Source organism: Schistocerca piceifrons, chromosome 1 (assembly GCF_021461385.2).
Source record: "Schistocerca piceifrons isolate TAMUIC-IGC-003096 chromosome 1, iqSchPice1.1, whole genome shotgun sequence".
Classification (NCBI taxonomy): Eukaryota; Metazoa; Arthropoda; class Insecta; order Orthoptera; family Acrididae; genus Schistocerca; species Schistocerca piceifrons.
The window spans coordinates 788633310-788648376 of NC_060138.1; the positions used below are offsets into that span (position 1 = coordinate 788633310).

At 38.9% G+C, this 15067-nt stretch overlaps 1 protein-coding gene across 4 annotated transcripts in view; it reads right to left on the minus strand.

Moving 5' to 3' along the window:
- Nucleotides 1–15067, minus strand: part of LOC124713151 (E3 ubiquitin-protein ligase CCNB1IP1-like) — a 212690-nt gene that overhangs the window by 54030 nt on the left and 143593 nt on the right. For all 4 annotated transcript variants that reach the window (XR_007005631.1, XM_047242929.1, XM_047242928.1 and 1 more), the window contains one exon: nt 11382–11598. Coding sequence is in view for 3 of the 4 variants with exons in the window: in XM_047242929.1 (XP_047098885.1) it covers nt 11382–11598 (217 nt within the window). In the remaining variant the exon portion in view is untranslated. The remainder of the gene's footprint in view (nt 1–11381; nt 11599–15067) is intronic.

Sequence of the window (15067 nt, forward strand, 5' to 3'; positions counted from 1 at the left end):
TCTAAGGGTATTTCGCCTGTCTCACACATTTTGCTTACCAGATGGTAGAGTTTTCTCAGGACTGGCCCTCCCAAGGCTGTCAGTAGTTCTAATGGAATGTTGTCTACTCTCAGGGCCTTGTTTCGGCTTAGGTCTTTCCATGCTCTGTCAAACTCTTCATGCAGTATCATATCTCCCATATCATCTTCATCTACATCCTCTTCCATTTCCATAATATCGCCCTCAAGTACCTCGCCATTGTATAGTCCTTCTATATACTCCTTCCACCTTTCTGCTTTCCCTTCTTTGCTTAGAACTGGGTTTCCATCTGAGCTCTTGATATTCATGCAAGTGGTTCTCTTTTCTCCAAAGGTCTCTCTAATTTTCCTGTAGGCAGTATCTATCTTACCCCTAGTGAGATAAGCCTCAACATCCTTACATTTGTCCTCTAGCCACGCCTGCTTATCCATTCTGCGCTTCCTGTTGATCTCATTTTTGAGGCGTTTGTATTCCTTTTTGCCTGCTTCATTTACTGCATTTTTATATTTTCTCGTTTCATCAATTAAATTCAATATTTCTTCTGTCACCCAAGGATTTCTACTAGTCCTCGTCTTTTTACCTACTTGATCCTCTGCTGCCTTCACTACTTCATCCCTCAAAGCTACCCATTCTTCTTCTACTGTATTTCTTTCCCTCATTCTTCTCAATTGTTCCCTTATGGTCTCCCTAAAACTCTATACAACCTCTGGTTTAGTCAGTTTGTCCAGGTCCCATCTCCTTAAATTCCCACCTTTTTGCAGTTTTTTCAGTTTTAATCTACAGTTCATAACCAATAGATTGTGGTCAGAGTCCACATCTGCCCCTGGAAATGATTTATAATTTAACACCTGGTTCCTAAATCTCTGTCTTACCATTATATAATCTATCTGAAACCTGTCAGTATCTCCAGGGTTCTTCCATGTATACAACCTTCTTTTATGATTCTTGAACCAAGTGTTAGCTATGATTAAGTAATGCTCTGTGGAAAATTCTACCAGGTGGCTTCCTCTTTCATTTCTTACCCCCAATCCATATTTACCTACTATCAAATTCCAGTCACCCATGACTATTAAATTTTCATCTCCCTTCACTATCTGAATAATTTCTTTTATCTCTCATAATACATTTCTTCGTCATCTGCAGAACTAGTTGGCATATAGGAATATAAAAAAAAGGGAGGAAGGTTTATCTGTTTAGCAAGAGTAATAGGAGGCAGATTTCAGACTACCTAACAGATCAAAACCAAAATTTCTGTTCCGACACTGACAATGTTGAGTGTTTATGGAAAAAGTTCAAGGCAATCGAAAATGCGAGTAAAACTGTGAGGGACAGGAAAAACCCATGGTGGTTCAACAACAAAGTTCGGAAACTACTGCGAAAGCAAAGAGAGCTTCACTGCAAATTTAAATGCAGCCAAAACCTCTCAGACAAACAGAAGCTAACCAATGTCAAAGTTAGCATAAAAAGGGCTATGCGTGAAGCGTTCAGTGAATTCGAAAGTAAAATTCTATGTACCGACTTGACTGAAAATCCTAGGAAGTTCTGGTCTAACGTTAAATCAATAAGGGGATCGAAACAGCATATCCAGACATTGTGGGATGATAAAGGCATTGGAACAGAGGATGATACGCGTAAAGCTGAAATACTAAACACCTTTCTCCACAGCTGTTTTACAGAGGAATACCGCACTGCAGTTCCTTCTCTAAATCCTCGCACAAACGAAAAAATGTCTGACATCAAAATAAGTGTCCAAGGAATAGAAAAGCAACTGAAATCACTCAACAGAGGAAAGTCCACTGGACCTGACGGGATACCAATTAGATTCTTCACAGAGTACGCAAAAGAACTTGTCCCCCCCCCTCCCTTCTAACAGCGGTATACCGCAAGTCTCTAGGGGAACGGAAGGTTCCAAACGATTGGAAAACAGCACAGGTAGTCCCAGTTTTCAAGAAGGGTTGTCGAGTAGGTGCAAAAACTTATAGGCCTATATCTCTGACATCGATCCGTTGTAGAATTTTAGAACATGTTTTTTGCTTGCATATCATGTCATTTCTGGAATCCCCAAAATCTACTCTGTAGGAATCAACATGGATTCCGGAAACAGTGATCGTGTGAGACCCAACTTGCTTTATTTGTTCATGAGACCCAGAAAATATTAGATACAGGCTCCCAGGTAGATGCCATTTTCCTTCACTTCTGAAAGGCTTTCGATACAGTTTCGCACTGTCACCTGGTAAACAAACTAAAAGCCTATGGAATATCAGACCAGCTGTGTGGCTGGATCGAAGAGTTTTTAGCAAACAGAACACAGCATGTTGTTCTCAATGGAGAGACGTCTACAGACGTTAAAGTAATCTCTGGCGTGCCACAGGGGAGTGTTATGGGACCATTGCTTTTCACAATATATATAAATGACCTAGTAGATAGTGTCGGAAGTTCCATGCGGGTTTTTGTGGATGATGCTGTAGTATACAGAGAAGTTTCAGCATTAGAAAATTGCAGCGTAATGCAGGAAGATCTGCAGCGGATAGGCACTTGGTGCAGGAAGTGGTAACTGACCCTTAACATAGACAAATGTAATGTATTGTGAATATATAGAAAGAAGGATCCTTTATTGTATGATTATATGATAACGGAACAAACACTGGTAGCAGTTACTTCTGTAAAATATCTGGGAGTATGCGAGTGGAATGATTTGAAGTGGAATAACCATATAAAATTAATTGTTGGTAAGGCGGGTGCCAAGTTCAGATTCATTGGGAGAGTCCTTAGAAAATGTAGTCCATCAACAAAGGAGGTGGCTTACAAAACACTCGTTCAACCTGTACTTGAGTATTGCTCATCAGTGTGGGATCCGTACCAGGACGGGTTGACAGAGGAGATAGAGAAGATCCAAAGAAGAGCGGCGCGTTTCGTCACAGGGTTATTTGGTAAGTGTCATAGCGTTACGGAGATGTTTAACAAACTCAAGTGGCAGACTCTGCAAGAGAGGTGCTCTGCATCGCGGTGCAGCTTGCTGTCCAGGTTTCGAGATGGTGCGTTTCTGGATGAGGTATCGAATATATTGCTTCCCCCTACTTATACCTCTCGAGGAGATCACAAATGTAAAATTAGAGAGGTTCGAGCATGCACAAAGGCTTCCGGCAGTCGTTCTTCCCACGAACCATTCACGACTGGAACAGGTAAGGGAGGTAATGACAGTGGCACGTAAAGTGCCCTCCGCCACATACCGTTGGGTGGCTTGCGGAGTATAAATGTAGATGTAGATGTAAACTTGTACTACTGTAGTAGGCATGGGCTTCATGTCTATCTTGGCCACAATAATGTGTTCACTATGCTGTTTGTAGTAGCTTACCCGCACTCCTATTTTTTTATTCATTATTAAACCTACTCTTGCATTACCCCTATTCGATTATGTACTTATAACCCTGTATTCACCTGACCAAATGTCTTGTTCCTCCTGCCATTGAACTTCGCTTATTCCCACTCTATCTAACTTTAACCTATCTATTTCTCTTTTTAAATTTTCTAACCTACTTGCTCAATTAAGGTATCTGACATTCCACGCTCCAATCCGTAGAACGCCAGTTTTCTTTCTCCTGACAACGACGTCCTCTTGAGTAGTCCCCGCCGGAGATCCGAATGGGGGACCATTTTATCTCCGGAATATTTTACCCAAGAGGACACCATCATCATTTAACCATACAGTAAAGCTGCATGCCCTCGGAAAAAATTATGGCTGTAGTTTCCCCTCGCTTGCAGCCGTTCGCAGTACCAGCACAGGAAGGCCGTCTTGGTTAGTGTTACAAGGCCAGATCAGTCAGTCATCCAGACTGTTGGCCCTGCAACTACTGAAAAGGCTGCTGCCCCTCCGTTGTGGTTGCACAGCTATCTGTATCGTTGAGGCACGCATGCCTCCCCACCAATGGCAAGGTCTATGGTTCATGGGGGGAGGGGGGGGGGGGGGTCTACAAGATACCATAACAAAATTAAACTAGATGACAATGTTTTGAGTGGTAATTCACAAGTTAGGAGTATCAATCACTTTCTGCATGTAGCTGCAAATAGCATCAACATCATTCACTGAAATTAACAGAATTACAAAAATTCTAAAAAATAATATCTCACGTGGTGTCAATGGAATTTCAAGCAATATTCTAAAAAGTTGTTCCAACTTAAGTAAGGTCCTTAGTGACATATGTAATGCGTCAATGGCTCTTTTCCAGGCATGTTAAACTATTCAACTGGTAAACGTTTTTATAATAAAAGTGAAAAGACAGACTTAAAACAATTATCATACAATATCTTTATTGACGTTTTTATCCTAAATATTCGAAAATGAATGTACACCCAAGTAGTCTCACATTTAAAAATTAATAATTTACTTAGAGTATCACAATTTCAATTTCAGACGCGTTGTTCAACTGAAAATGCTGTTTATAGATTCCCTCATCAAATAGCATGAGCCTTATATAATAAAAGAAACCCTTGTTGGTACTTTTTGTGATCTTTCCAGAGTGTCTGATGGTATACATTATGTTACACTCTTAGAAAAACTCAAGTTTTATGGAACTGATGCTTTTGGCAACAGCTGGTTTGAATCACACTTTAAAAAATTAAAACAATGTTTGAAGGTTCTATATTCCGACATAACTGTCATAAAGGAGTGTGGCTATAATATGAGTTAAATGTTTATTTGACACTATAATATGGAAGCCATAGTCACAGTACATAAAATTTTTCGTTAAAAAAAAAAACAAAAAAAACGTGTGTTACATTGCCAGTGTCAACGAACTACATCATCATTTTCAAATGAAAAACGTCAGTTGGAGAATACATAATTCCCATTATATATTCTCCAACTGATGTTTTATTTGAAAATGATGATGTAGTTCATTGAATATATAATGGGAATTACATATTATCCAACCGATGTTTTACATTTGAAAATGACGATGTAGTCTATTGAAAACGATAATGTAATGCCCCCCCATTATGTAGTGTGACTATTGCTTCACTATTGTAGTGTCAAATAAACATTTAACTAATGTTTTAAGGGTTGAAAATTTTAGTGACGGGGGAATTGACAAAGGGAGTCCCACAGGTTTCAATTTTGAGTCCACTCCTATTCTATATATATGAGAATGACTTTCTCCTTAAAATTCAACAGACAGAATTGGCACTTTTTGCAGGTAATACTAGTGTTATACCTAATAAATGCTGTTAAAGAGAAAGCAACAGAAGAGATTGTTAACGATGAGTTCTTTAGAGATACAGTTGTACCAACAACTGATGTAGCATGTGCACAGGGGTCAGTAAGTAGGGTAGAATGCTCCAAATTTTTGCGTGTACACATTGATGAGAACTTGAAAAGGAAGAAGCATATTCCTGAGTTTCTCAAAAAATTAACTTCAGCTGCTTTTGGTCTTCATGCAAGTGCTAATCTTGGAAACAAACAAATTAACCTCCTGACATATTTTGCATATCTCCACACAATAATGTCTTATGGAATAGTTTTCTGGGATAACTTACCACTTAGAAAGAAAATACAGTTGGCACAAAAGTGAGCAGTAACAATACGTAGCATTCACTTGTGAACATCATGTAGGTCTCTCTTCAAAAAGTTAGGCATTTTAACTGTACCTTCATACTACACACACTCTTGAGACAAAAAAAGTCTTATCATGAAGGAGTTATGCAAATAGGTCACAAATTGATATTCATATGTGTATCAATGGAAAATGCAAAACTGTAAACTTTGGAGGCCAATGGGTGAATGTTTGATGCTGCAGCACAACTTCACCGTGCAGCCGGCAAGTATAGTAAACAAGGTACATGCCAATAAGGGAGCATGAAGTCTTTGCTAATTTCATTTCATGTACTCAGCTGGACAGTAACTATGCCTTGCTGACAGGCACATGAACAATATTTGCAGATGTCAGCATTTTATGAAGTTGGTTGTATAGAAGTGATGCCACTATTCAACGATGTTGCCAGGAATGGGTGAACTGTGACAGAACACAGCGTTAAGAAGAAACTGATCGACCTAGAGAGATGACAAAACATGAGAAGTGAGCAGCCATCAGAGAGGAACTGTCTTCTGTGATGAATCCTGCTTTGAACTGAGCCCTGATGACCAACAAAGACGTGTCTGGAGATGCCCTGAACAACAGTGGGATATCAACCTGGACAGTTGCCCACCATACATCACGACAACCAGGAGTCATGGTTTGATTGCCATTTCACTTCGCAGCAGGACTCCTTTGGTTTGTCATCCACAGCATCCTTACAGCACAGCAGTACATTGACGATATTCTATGCTCCATTTTGTTGCCCTTCATAGCAAGCCATCGATTGTCTTCATATTGCCAAACCCTATCTTAGCCAGCAAGGTCACCAAGTCTTTCCTCAATAGCAAATGTTTGGGGCATTACGATGGGCAGGGCCCTCCAACCAGCTAGGGATTTGGACTATCTAATATGCCACTTGAACAGATTTTTGCACAGTAACTCTCAGGAGGACATTCAGCAAGTCTATAATCAATGTCAAACCAAATAACCACTTGCATAAGAGCCAGAAGTGGGCCAACACGTTATTGACATGCTCATTTGTGAAGTGCTTTCTCTTGAATAAATCATCCAATTTTTCTGAAATTGTAATAATTTGTGTGTCTGAACATGTACATCACATCTACTGATTTCCATCTCATTCCAATAATTCCTTCTTTCTTTTTGTCTTAGAAGGATTCCTAGGCACCTGCAAACAGACAACCCCTTGACATCCTTCAGCTGTGTCACATTACACTCCTGCTCTAGCACATGCCAGTGGGCAAGCAAATCATAGAGTATCGAAGATGTTGCCTGCCTGCAGGAACCCGTCAAGGGTTGTCTCTGTACAGGTAAATTTTTAAAGCAATCAATGAAGGTGCACTGGTGGCACCAAGAATGATGCCAGACTGGATGGTCTTACAATGACCATTCATTGTTTTCATTCACACAGGTATCAATGTGGCACCCCTTCGCGATAACACCACAGGAGTGTGTGAAACATGAGGACTGAAAAAGCATAAAGTGATGGGAAATACCGAATGAAAACAATTGATTCATTTAGTTGTTGGAAAACAATCAACTCATTTGGTTGTAGTTTTACATATAGGTTGAATTATTCATTCATTCTTTTGAGTGAAACCAGTCCGACATGGGAGCAATTAAATGAAAACAGTAATTCAGTTTGTTGGGCTACTCATTCATTCTTTTGAATGAAATGAGTCGAAGGTCAGTTGGTTATTTTTTTCAAGCGAAAACAGTCTGTGGGAGCAACTGAATGAAAACATTGGACACAGTTGTAGCTTTGAATATTGACTGAATTATTCAGTCTTTCTTTTCAAGTGAAAACATGCAGTAGTTTTTCTGTTGGTTGAACCATGTATTCATTCTTTCAACTGAAAACACTCTTTAGTGTTTTAGCTGACAGAGCTATACATTTATTCTTCTGAATGAAACTAGCCTGCAGTACTTTCATTAGTTGAACTAAAACTGTGCTACATTATATTGCCAGAGGGTAGACCTACCCCCAGGGGTAAATGAAGACATTTCTTGGGGGCGGGGGCGGGAAAGGGGGGGGGGGGTACACACCCATGACGGTGTTACTGGAAAATTAAGGATTTACATGTTCATTTCATTATGTTCTGAATGGAGTAATTTTCCTTTTCATCATTTAAAATCGATTCATATATTGTTATAGATTAAATTGTTCCAGATGCCATTAATGCATAACTAATTAAACTGACTTATTGCTGGGGGTAGACCTGCCATCAGTTAAATTGCTGACCCCAGACAAAAACTCCAAAAACCCCAAACACCTGGGTCAAATCAGATTATTTTCCCAGGTACACAAAGTACGCAGACGATAAGTTGGCTGATGGCCGCGATGTATCACAGGTAATGGTGACATATGAGGGTAATGTTTCCTTGCTTGGGTTTCGGCACCAACAATGCCAGCAGGTATGCACCTCCTACTGATCTACAGATATAAATTACGCACGAGAGTAACCAGGATTTGTGAATGCGCATTATTGAGACACTCATGTCTAAATATAGTGCCGTACTCATTTGCAGTAAGGAATATGATCATAAATTAAGTCGGTTTTAATAGAGCTCAATGAGTGGAAGGCAAATGGAATTTAAAATATTCAGTTGTGTGGCGGGTGGGGCGGGTTGCGATGCATAGCAATGTTATTAATAGTTTTTTGTGGAGAACTTGCTCACTTTTGCAAAACACAGTTTGGGAAATCTTTTGTTAAGGTGACCATATTTTCTAGACCAAAATTCTGGACACATTAAAAAAAATTGATACTGCAAAAAGTCTTAACTAAAAAAAATTGGTACAGATCTAGAAAAATCCTGACTGTCACAAAACAAGGGAAGTGACAAAGGGATGGTTGGTCACCTTAAATGTGTGCACCATCTGCAGCACACAGGTGCAATATTCCAGTTTCATGTCCAGCCTAGCATGTCCTCATTCACGTATGTTATTGCTGCTCTGATGCAGGATCTGTGATCCTGCACACCCTGCCCAAAGAAAAAAATGTAATACAGTTCTGCAGGACCTGGGTGTCAGATCTGGGCTGTACCGACCATTCCACACACTATACCAACTGCTGGGCGGGTGGCCGGTCTATAACTAACGAAAATCATTTTTGAACATCCTGCATACATATAGGGAAGCAAAATACAATACAAAATACAAATCTAAGTGTGCTTACTGCTGGGTTTCTAACAGACTAAATTGAAGAAAATATGTATGGGTGAGTCCTCATTTAATGTATTTTATCTGAGGTTTACTACACTCTATTTATTTCCAGTCAGTCAAATTTCCCCAGACATGAATAAAGGTCCAGGTTTACCTCGGATAGTTGGATAAAAATCCCTCCAGTATGCCTCTGAACACCCTCAAAACTGGGCCAAACTGGGGAAACCCAGATGTACCAGTATTGCAGCCATAGATAGTGGTTCGAAGGTGACCATAATTGTCCCCTTAACAATATATGAAGAAGAAAGGAAGAGCTTTTCTTGTTTCAGCATCTGCTTCCATTCTGTTCTGTAGAAAATGTGCGATGATGTCCACAAATTAAAAATCATTTGAATATAGCCCATAAACACTTATTCAGCCACTTATTTGTGTGGAAGGTACCTATGTTGTACAGAAAATTACATCACCGGCAACGTAGGTACAAATTACTCACATGTATACAAGGCTGTTTACATTTCACAGTCTATGAAAAGCAGCATGTGTAGTATTTCATGGGTATGTACAAGTACTACTCACATTCAAACATCATACTTCAGTTTCAAAGTTATCGATCTCAGGGCAGCATTATCAACAGTCTGTAACAGCGTAACTAGGTTTTAATCCCTGTAGCACTCTGGGAGTGACAACTGGATTTGCCTGACCACCAGTGCATTCAGTTCTTAGAAGAAACAACAGATGGTTTTGGTGCTGTTACATCATTATTGTTGCTGCATTCTGTTGGAGGAGGAGATTAGTATTTAATGTCTTGTTGACAGCTAGGTCATTAGAAATGGAGCACAAGCTTGGATTATGGAAGGATGGAGGGGGAAGTCAGCTGTGCTCTTCCAAAGGAACCATCCATTTGCCTTAAGTGATTTGGGGAAATTGCGGAAAACCTAAATCAGAATGGCCAGACGCAAGTTTGAACTTTCATCCTCCTGAATGTGAGCGAATGCACTACCCAGCTTGGTTGCACTCTGTTGTCACCTCTCATCAGTAATACTGTCATTCTGATATTTGCAGTAACTTTTAGTTCAGTTTTTCGTCTATGTTTATTAATAGTGTGTTCATGTAATAGTGAGTGAGCCTTTTGTTTGCCTTTTGCATCAAAATGCCAAAACGCACAGTTGGGAATTTTAAACAAAAACTGAAGAAGATGTTGTGATCTTTACATCTGTAAAAAGGAAATACGTTTTCACGGTTCATACAGTAATCTAAGGGACCACTTGAAAAGGAAGCACCATTGTTTCTTAAACATTGCACCTGATAATTTGTCAGAAGATACAACAGGCAGTCGACTCCTCTCACCCGCTGCTGGCACCATGGCTACTCTACTGTTTCTGGCTCCATGATGTGTGCTGCTGCTTCCTCTGTTGGCATTGCTACATTCACAGATGTAGCAGGTATGTCAAATACACAACCTCATTTCACAAGACTTACTATGCTTTTAACAACAGCAGTAAGCCAACCCTCTAATCATCCAAGTACTGTAGTCACACAAGCATCGAGGAGGTACCAAGAAGATAAAAGAGTTATCTAGTAGTAAAATTAAACAGACTGACAACTCCTCATTGGCACTATGACTGAGTGTTATCTTCCATTTTATGGGTTGATACTACCATATTTATGAAGCTAGTTAATGCGCTGGAACTGGTGTATACTTTGTCTTCCAACTAAACCCTGACAAACTGTTAAATGATCGTTGTCTTGAAATTAGGGATGTTATTGTCAATTGGCTGAAACCAAATATGTCACACTGAATGCCGACAAGTGGACCAACATACATACACAAGGACTTTTTACAGTGACAAGGCACTTTATTGAGCAGTACAAGCTGTAGTCGGCTTTTACAGCCACTGTGCACATTGCTAATTGGCATACTTCTGAAAACATTACCAAGAGCATTAAACCAACTGTTTCTGAGAGGGAATAGGTGACAAATTGTTTTCTCTTGTCACTGAATGCGAGTGTTACAGTGGATATAGCAAGGAAAATTAATGTTGTTGTTCATTAAGTCCTACACGCAGCTATCTGGATTTATTTATAATCTTCTGTGTTTAGACTTTCATGCCCAAATCAGGAATCACTGACCAGGTTAAGTTTAAGGCTGAATGTCTTTTACCTTAAAGTTTGCATATGTCTTCTGCAATATGTCAGCCTATTCCAATGCAATAGGCACATTTGCTTCACTCACGATCAAAACTTTCTTCCAAATATTGTTCAGAAAAGTGAAACATTATGGACAATAAGAAGGTGAATAAAAAAATGTAAAAAAGGAAAACAGAGAAATATGTTTTGGTCATATACTTTCGCTGGCAGAGGTATATTTACCAGGTAATATTTCATCATGAAGTTCAAACTGTAATAAAAGCATATTTTTCAGACAATATTGGTAGTTACCATCAACACTATTTTCAGCTCTTAGATCTCCCTTTTTGAAGTGGATCTATTTGTCTTGTAATGCGAGTTCTTGGATGCAATGCATCTGGCAGAGGTATATTTACCAGGTAATATTTCATCATGAAGTTCAAACTGTAATAAAAGCATATTTTTTAGACAATATTGGTAATTACCTTCAACATCATTTTCAGCCCTTAAATCTCCCTTGTTGAACTGGATCTTATTGTCTTGTAATGGAGTTCTTGGACGCAATGCGTCTAATGTGGTGGGACCAAGAGAGAAATGCAATCCAGTCTTGCCATTCTCATGACAGCGGAAGTTATTCGCCTGTTCCTTTTCATTAGCTTTGACGAAATTTAGTTGTGTACGACGCAGAGCCTCATAGGATGCCTGATAAGTCCAAAAATAACACAATATTTTACTGTATGAAGCACATCAGTACTGAATTTCCCTCATATTTGGTGGTTGTAACTTACATAAATATGTGAAGGTGTCGCAATCTACTACATAAATAATGCAGATGCCGATAATATAACTAATATCTCCTCACTTAGTGTTGACTAAGGATTCAAGATGGTAGCAGTAAAAGTCTCAAAAATATACTTGAATATCCCTTGATTTTGCATTCACCACTACTTTGCAGTTTTGGCTATGTAGTCATTGCCAAGTGACTGTATAACATAACCCCTCAAACTGAATAACATAACTGCTCAAGCTAATATACTTTTTATGGATTAAATATTATCTGTCTGCTTCTGTAACTGAGTGGTCAGCATGTCTGACTGCTGCGTTGAGGACCTGGGATCAATTCCCACTACAGCGACAGATTTCTTTTCTTGGTGGGTGCACTGTAACACGTTCCACTTAGTCTCATGATGCCAGCTGAGGTGCTATTCAAATGAGAAGTAGTTGCTCCAAGGTCTGGAAAGCTGACATTGGCTAGGGGAGCAGTGTGTTAGCCTCATGTGCCTCCATATTACATCCAAATGATGCCAAATGGCAGAGCATGACATGGCAGCCAGTTGGCACTGTGTAGTCCTCTAGGTCTGATCGCAGACTTTAGTCTTTTTTTTCTTCTTCTTAAACATCTATACAATTACTTGAAAAAACATGTCTATTTGTTGGGTTATATTATACAGTCACTTGAAAATTGCCACACAGCTGAAACTGCACAGTAGTGTTGAATGCAAAATAAAGGGATATATCAATTCAGCCAATGACTGCATGTGTCAGATTGTTATCACTCAGAAAAAAATTGATAGTTACAACTGTGTACTATTCCCCAGCAGCAAATTTCGAAACATATTTGGAAAAAATGGAACCACTAGGAAAGCCTTAGACCAAATATTTATTAACAAGGATAAATATGAAGAATAAGTAAACTATGGAATCCATGATTCAGTCATCGCAAGTCCTTAACCTTCAGAATGAATGCATTATCAAAACCAAGAAGGACACAAAGCTAGCACCCCCCCCCCTTCCCCCTCCACATGATACTACAAGTATATATGCCTACTAGCTAGGTAGATAAGAGATTGAAACAATTACCAGTGAGATAAACAACATTAGTCCCCCACAGATGAAATCGTAGAAATGACATCTTCGATATTTACATATCTCTTCTTCAACAAGCTTACTCAGAAGCTGTCTCTTATACAAATTCTTAATAAGTTCCAGAACTCCTCGGCCCATTGGCTACAACAATGTCATTATGTTAGACGTACAGATTTAATTTTGATGCCGCCACTGACAATAGGTCCTACAGCCAGATTTGATGGGGCATTGTCAGGATGAAATGTGACAATATAATACAAAGGATAGTTGCTGCTCACCATATAGCAAAGATGCTAAGTCACAGAAAGACACAACAAAAAGACTGTCAGAAAATTAGGTTTCAGCCAACAGGGCCTTTGTCAAAAGTGGATGACGCCCGACAGAATCCAAACTGACCACCTCCTTCTTATTCGCCACGATCAACCATTGCTTCACCCACAACATATGTGGGGTACAGCTATGGGCTCCTGCATGGCACCATCCTATGTGAACTTATTCAACGGGTCATGTAGAGGAATACATCTTAAACACACAGAATCCCAAACCTCTCACATGGTTCAGATACACTGATGACAACTTAGTGATGTGGATCGAGGGTGAGGACACCCTATCCACATTCCTCCAGAACCTCCACACCTTCTCCCCCCATTCACTTCACCTGGTCCCACTCAACCCATCAAGCCACCTTCGTCAATGTTGACCTCCACCTCAATGATGACTGTATCAGTAGCTCTGTCCATTTCAAACCTACCTACCAACAGCAATACCTCCACTTCAACAGCTGCACCCATTTCATACCAAGAAGTCCATTCCATACAGCCTAGCCACATGGGGTGGTTGTAACATCCATGAGATAAATTTTTAGCTACAGTGAGATGAGAGGAAATTATGCCTCTAAAAGTTATAAACATTATCTATCCGACATATGGAAAAACAGTCAAATAAAACAAAACTATGATAAATATTAATTATTTGTATAATATTTTATGATGTAATTGGACATACAATGATAGTTGTAAATTCCTTTTATGATCTGTGTTCGTCTTCCTTTGTTTTTACCTTTTTTTGGTTGGCTTTTGTAGGTTGCAGACGCAAGATGCATATCAAACTGAGGTCTGTTAAGAAATTGTAATTATTTATTAATTATTATTTGAGAATAGAGTTCTTTATTATTATAAATATGTATGAATAATTATTTGTAACTTTAATTCCTCTCCCAATATGCATTATCTGTGTTAATTATTTCTTTCGCTGCAAGGAGCACAGCCATTGATGATATCAATTTGTATCGCATTTTTATCTGTGTTTCTTAGGAAAGGAAGGTTTGCTTGATGAAAATTAGTCTAAATAGTGCACAATATAAAAGTAAAATTTAGTCGGCATTAATTCAAATACTTATCCTGTTAAAAGGAAATTTGCTCTAACAATAGAACGTCTCTGTCAATTGTCTGCTGCCATCTTAACAATTATCTCAGCGGTAATAAAAATATGTAAAAATAAATGTGCACCGGTGGTCCTGAACTCATTTTAATGAAAATAATTCGAATCAAATTGGTTCTTTAAAAACAGTGCTCACAGCACGATCCATATAACAAACTTTTTCTTTCTGATGTATGGAGCCAAAATTAATTACGCACGAATTGCGAAAAATATTGTTTCAGGTAACATATGTCAGTGTTGTGCGCGGTTGATATTCGGTAGTTTTAATGATCATTTTGCTGAAGATACCTGTTTCCATCATAATCAATAGTTGTATAGAATCTGTTGTACAAACTGTGATTTAGTGACACTTACACAACTTACAAACAACAATTTAACACAATGTTAACTTGGATTTCTTTAGCAACTTGACTAAATCTTTAGCCGGGAGAAAAAATTATTTTGTAATTACTCATTGTAATGAAATAACATTATCATTTTCATTTACAAATTAGTTAAATACCATACCACTGAATAACACAGTGAACACCACACTGGTGCCCAACGTGGGGCCACCAATTCACATTTATTCATTTTAATAATTGAAATTGTGATCTATTACAGGTATGGGGTACCAAAACAAACTACTAATCATTGTATATTTACTTGTTTCATGAGCATTGACACCTTCCTACCAAACTGCTGTACGAATCTGTATCTGCACTGGTGCAAGAGACACGAGTAACTTCAAATAAGCAGTGCTGTCCACCACTCACAATCAATAAAGGCAGGAACAGACGTTCATGTTAAGTAATTACATAGCAGCATACCATCAACAACCGTTGTGTGTGACATTTAAAGTTGAGAAATCAGTACCTGCAGCCAT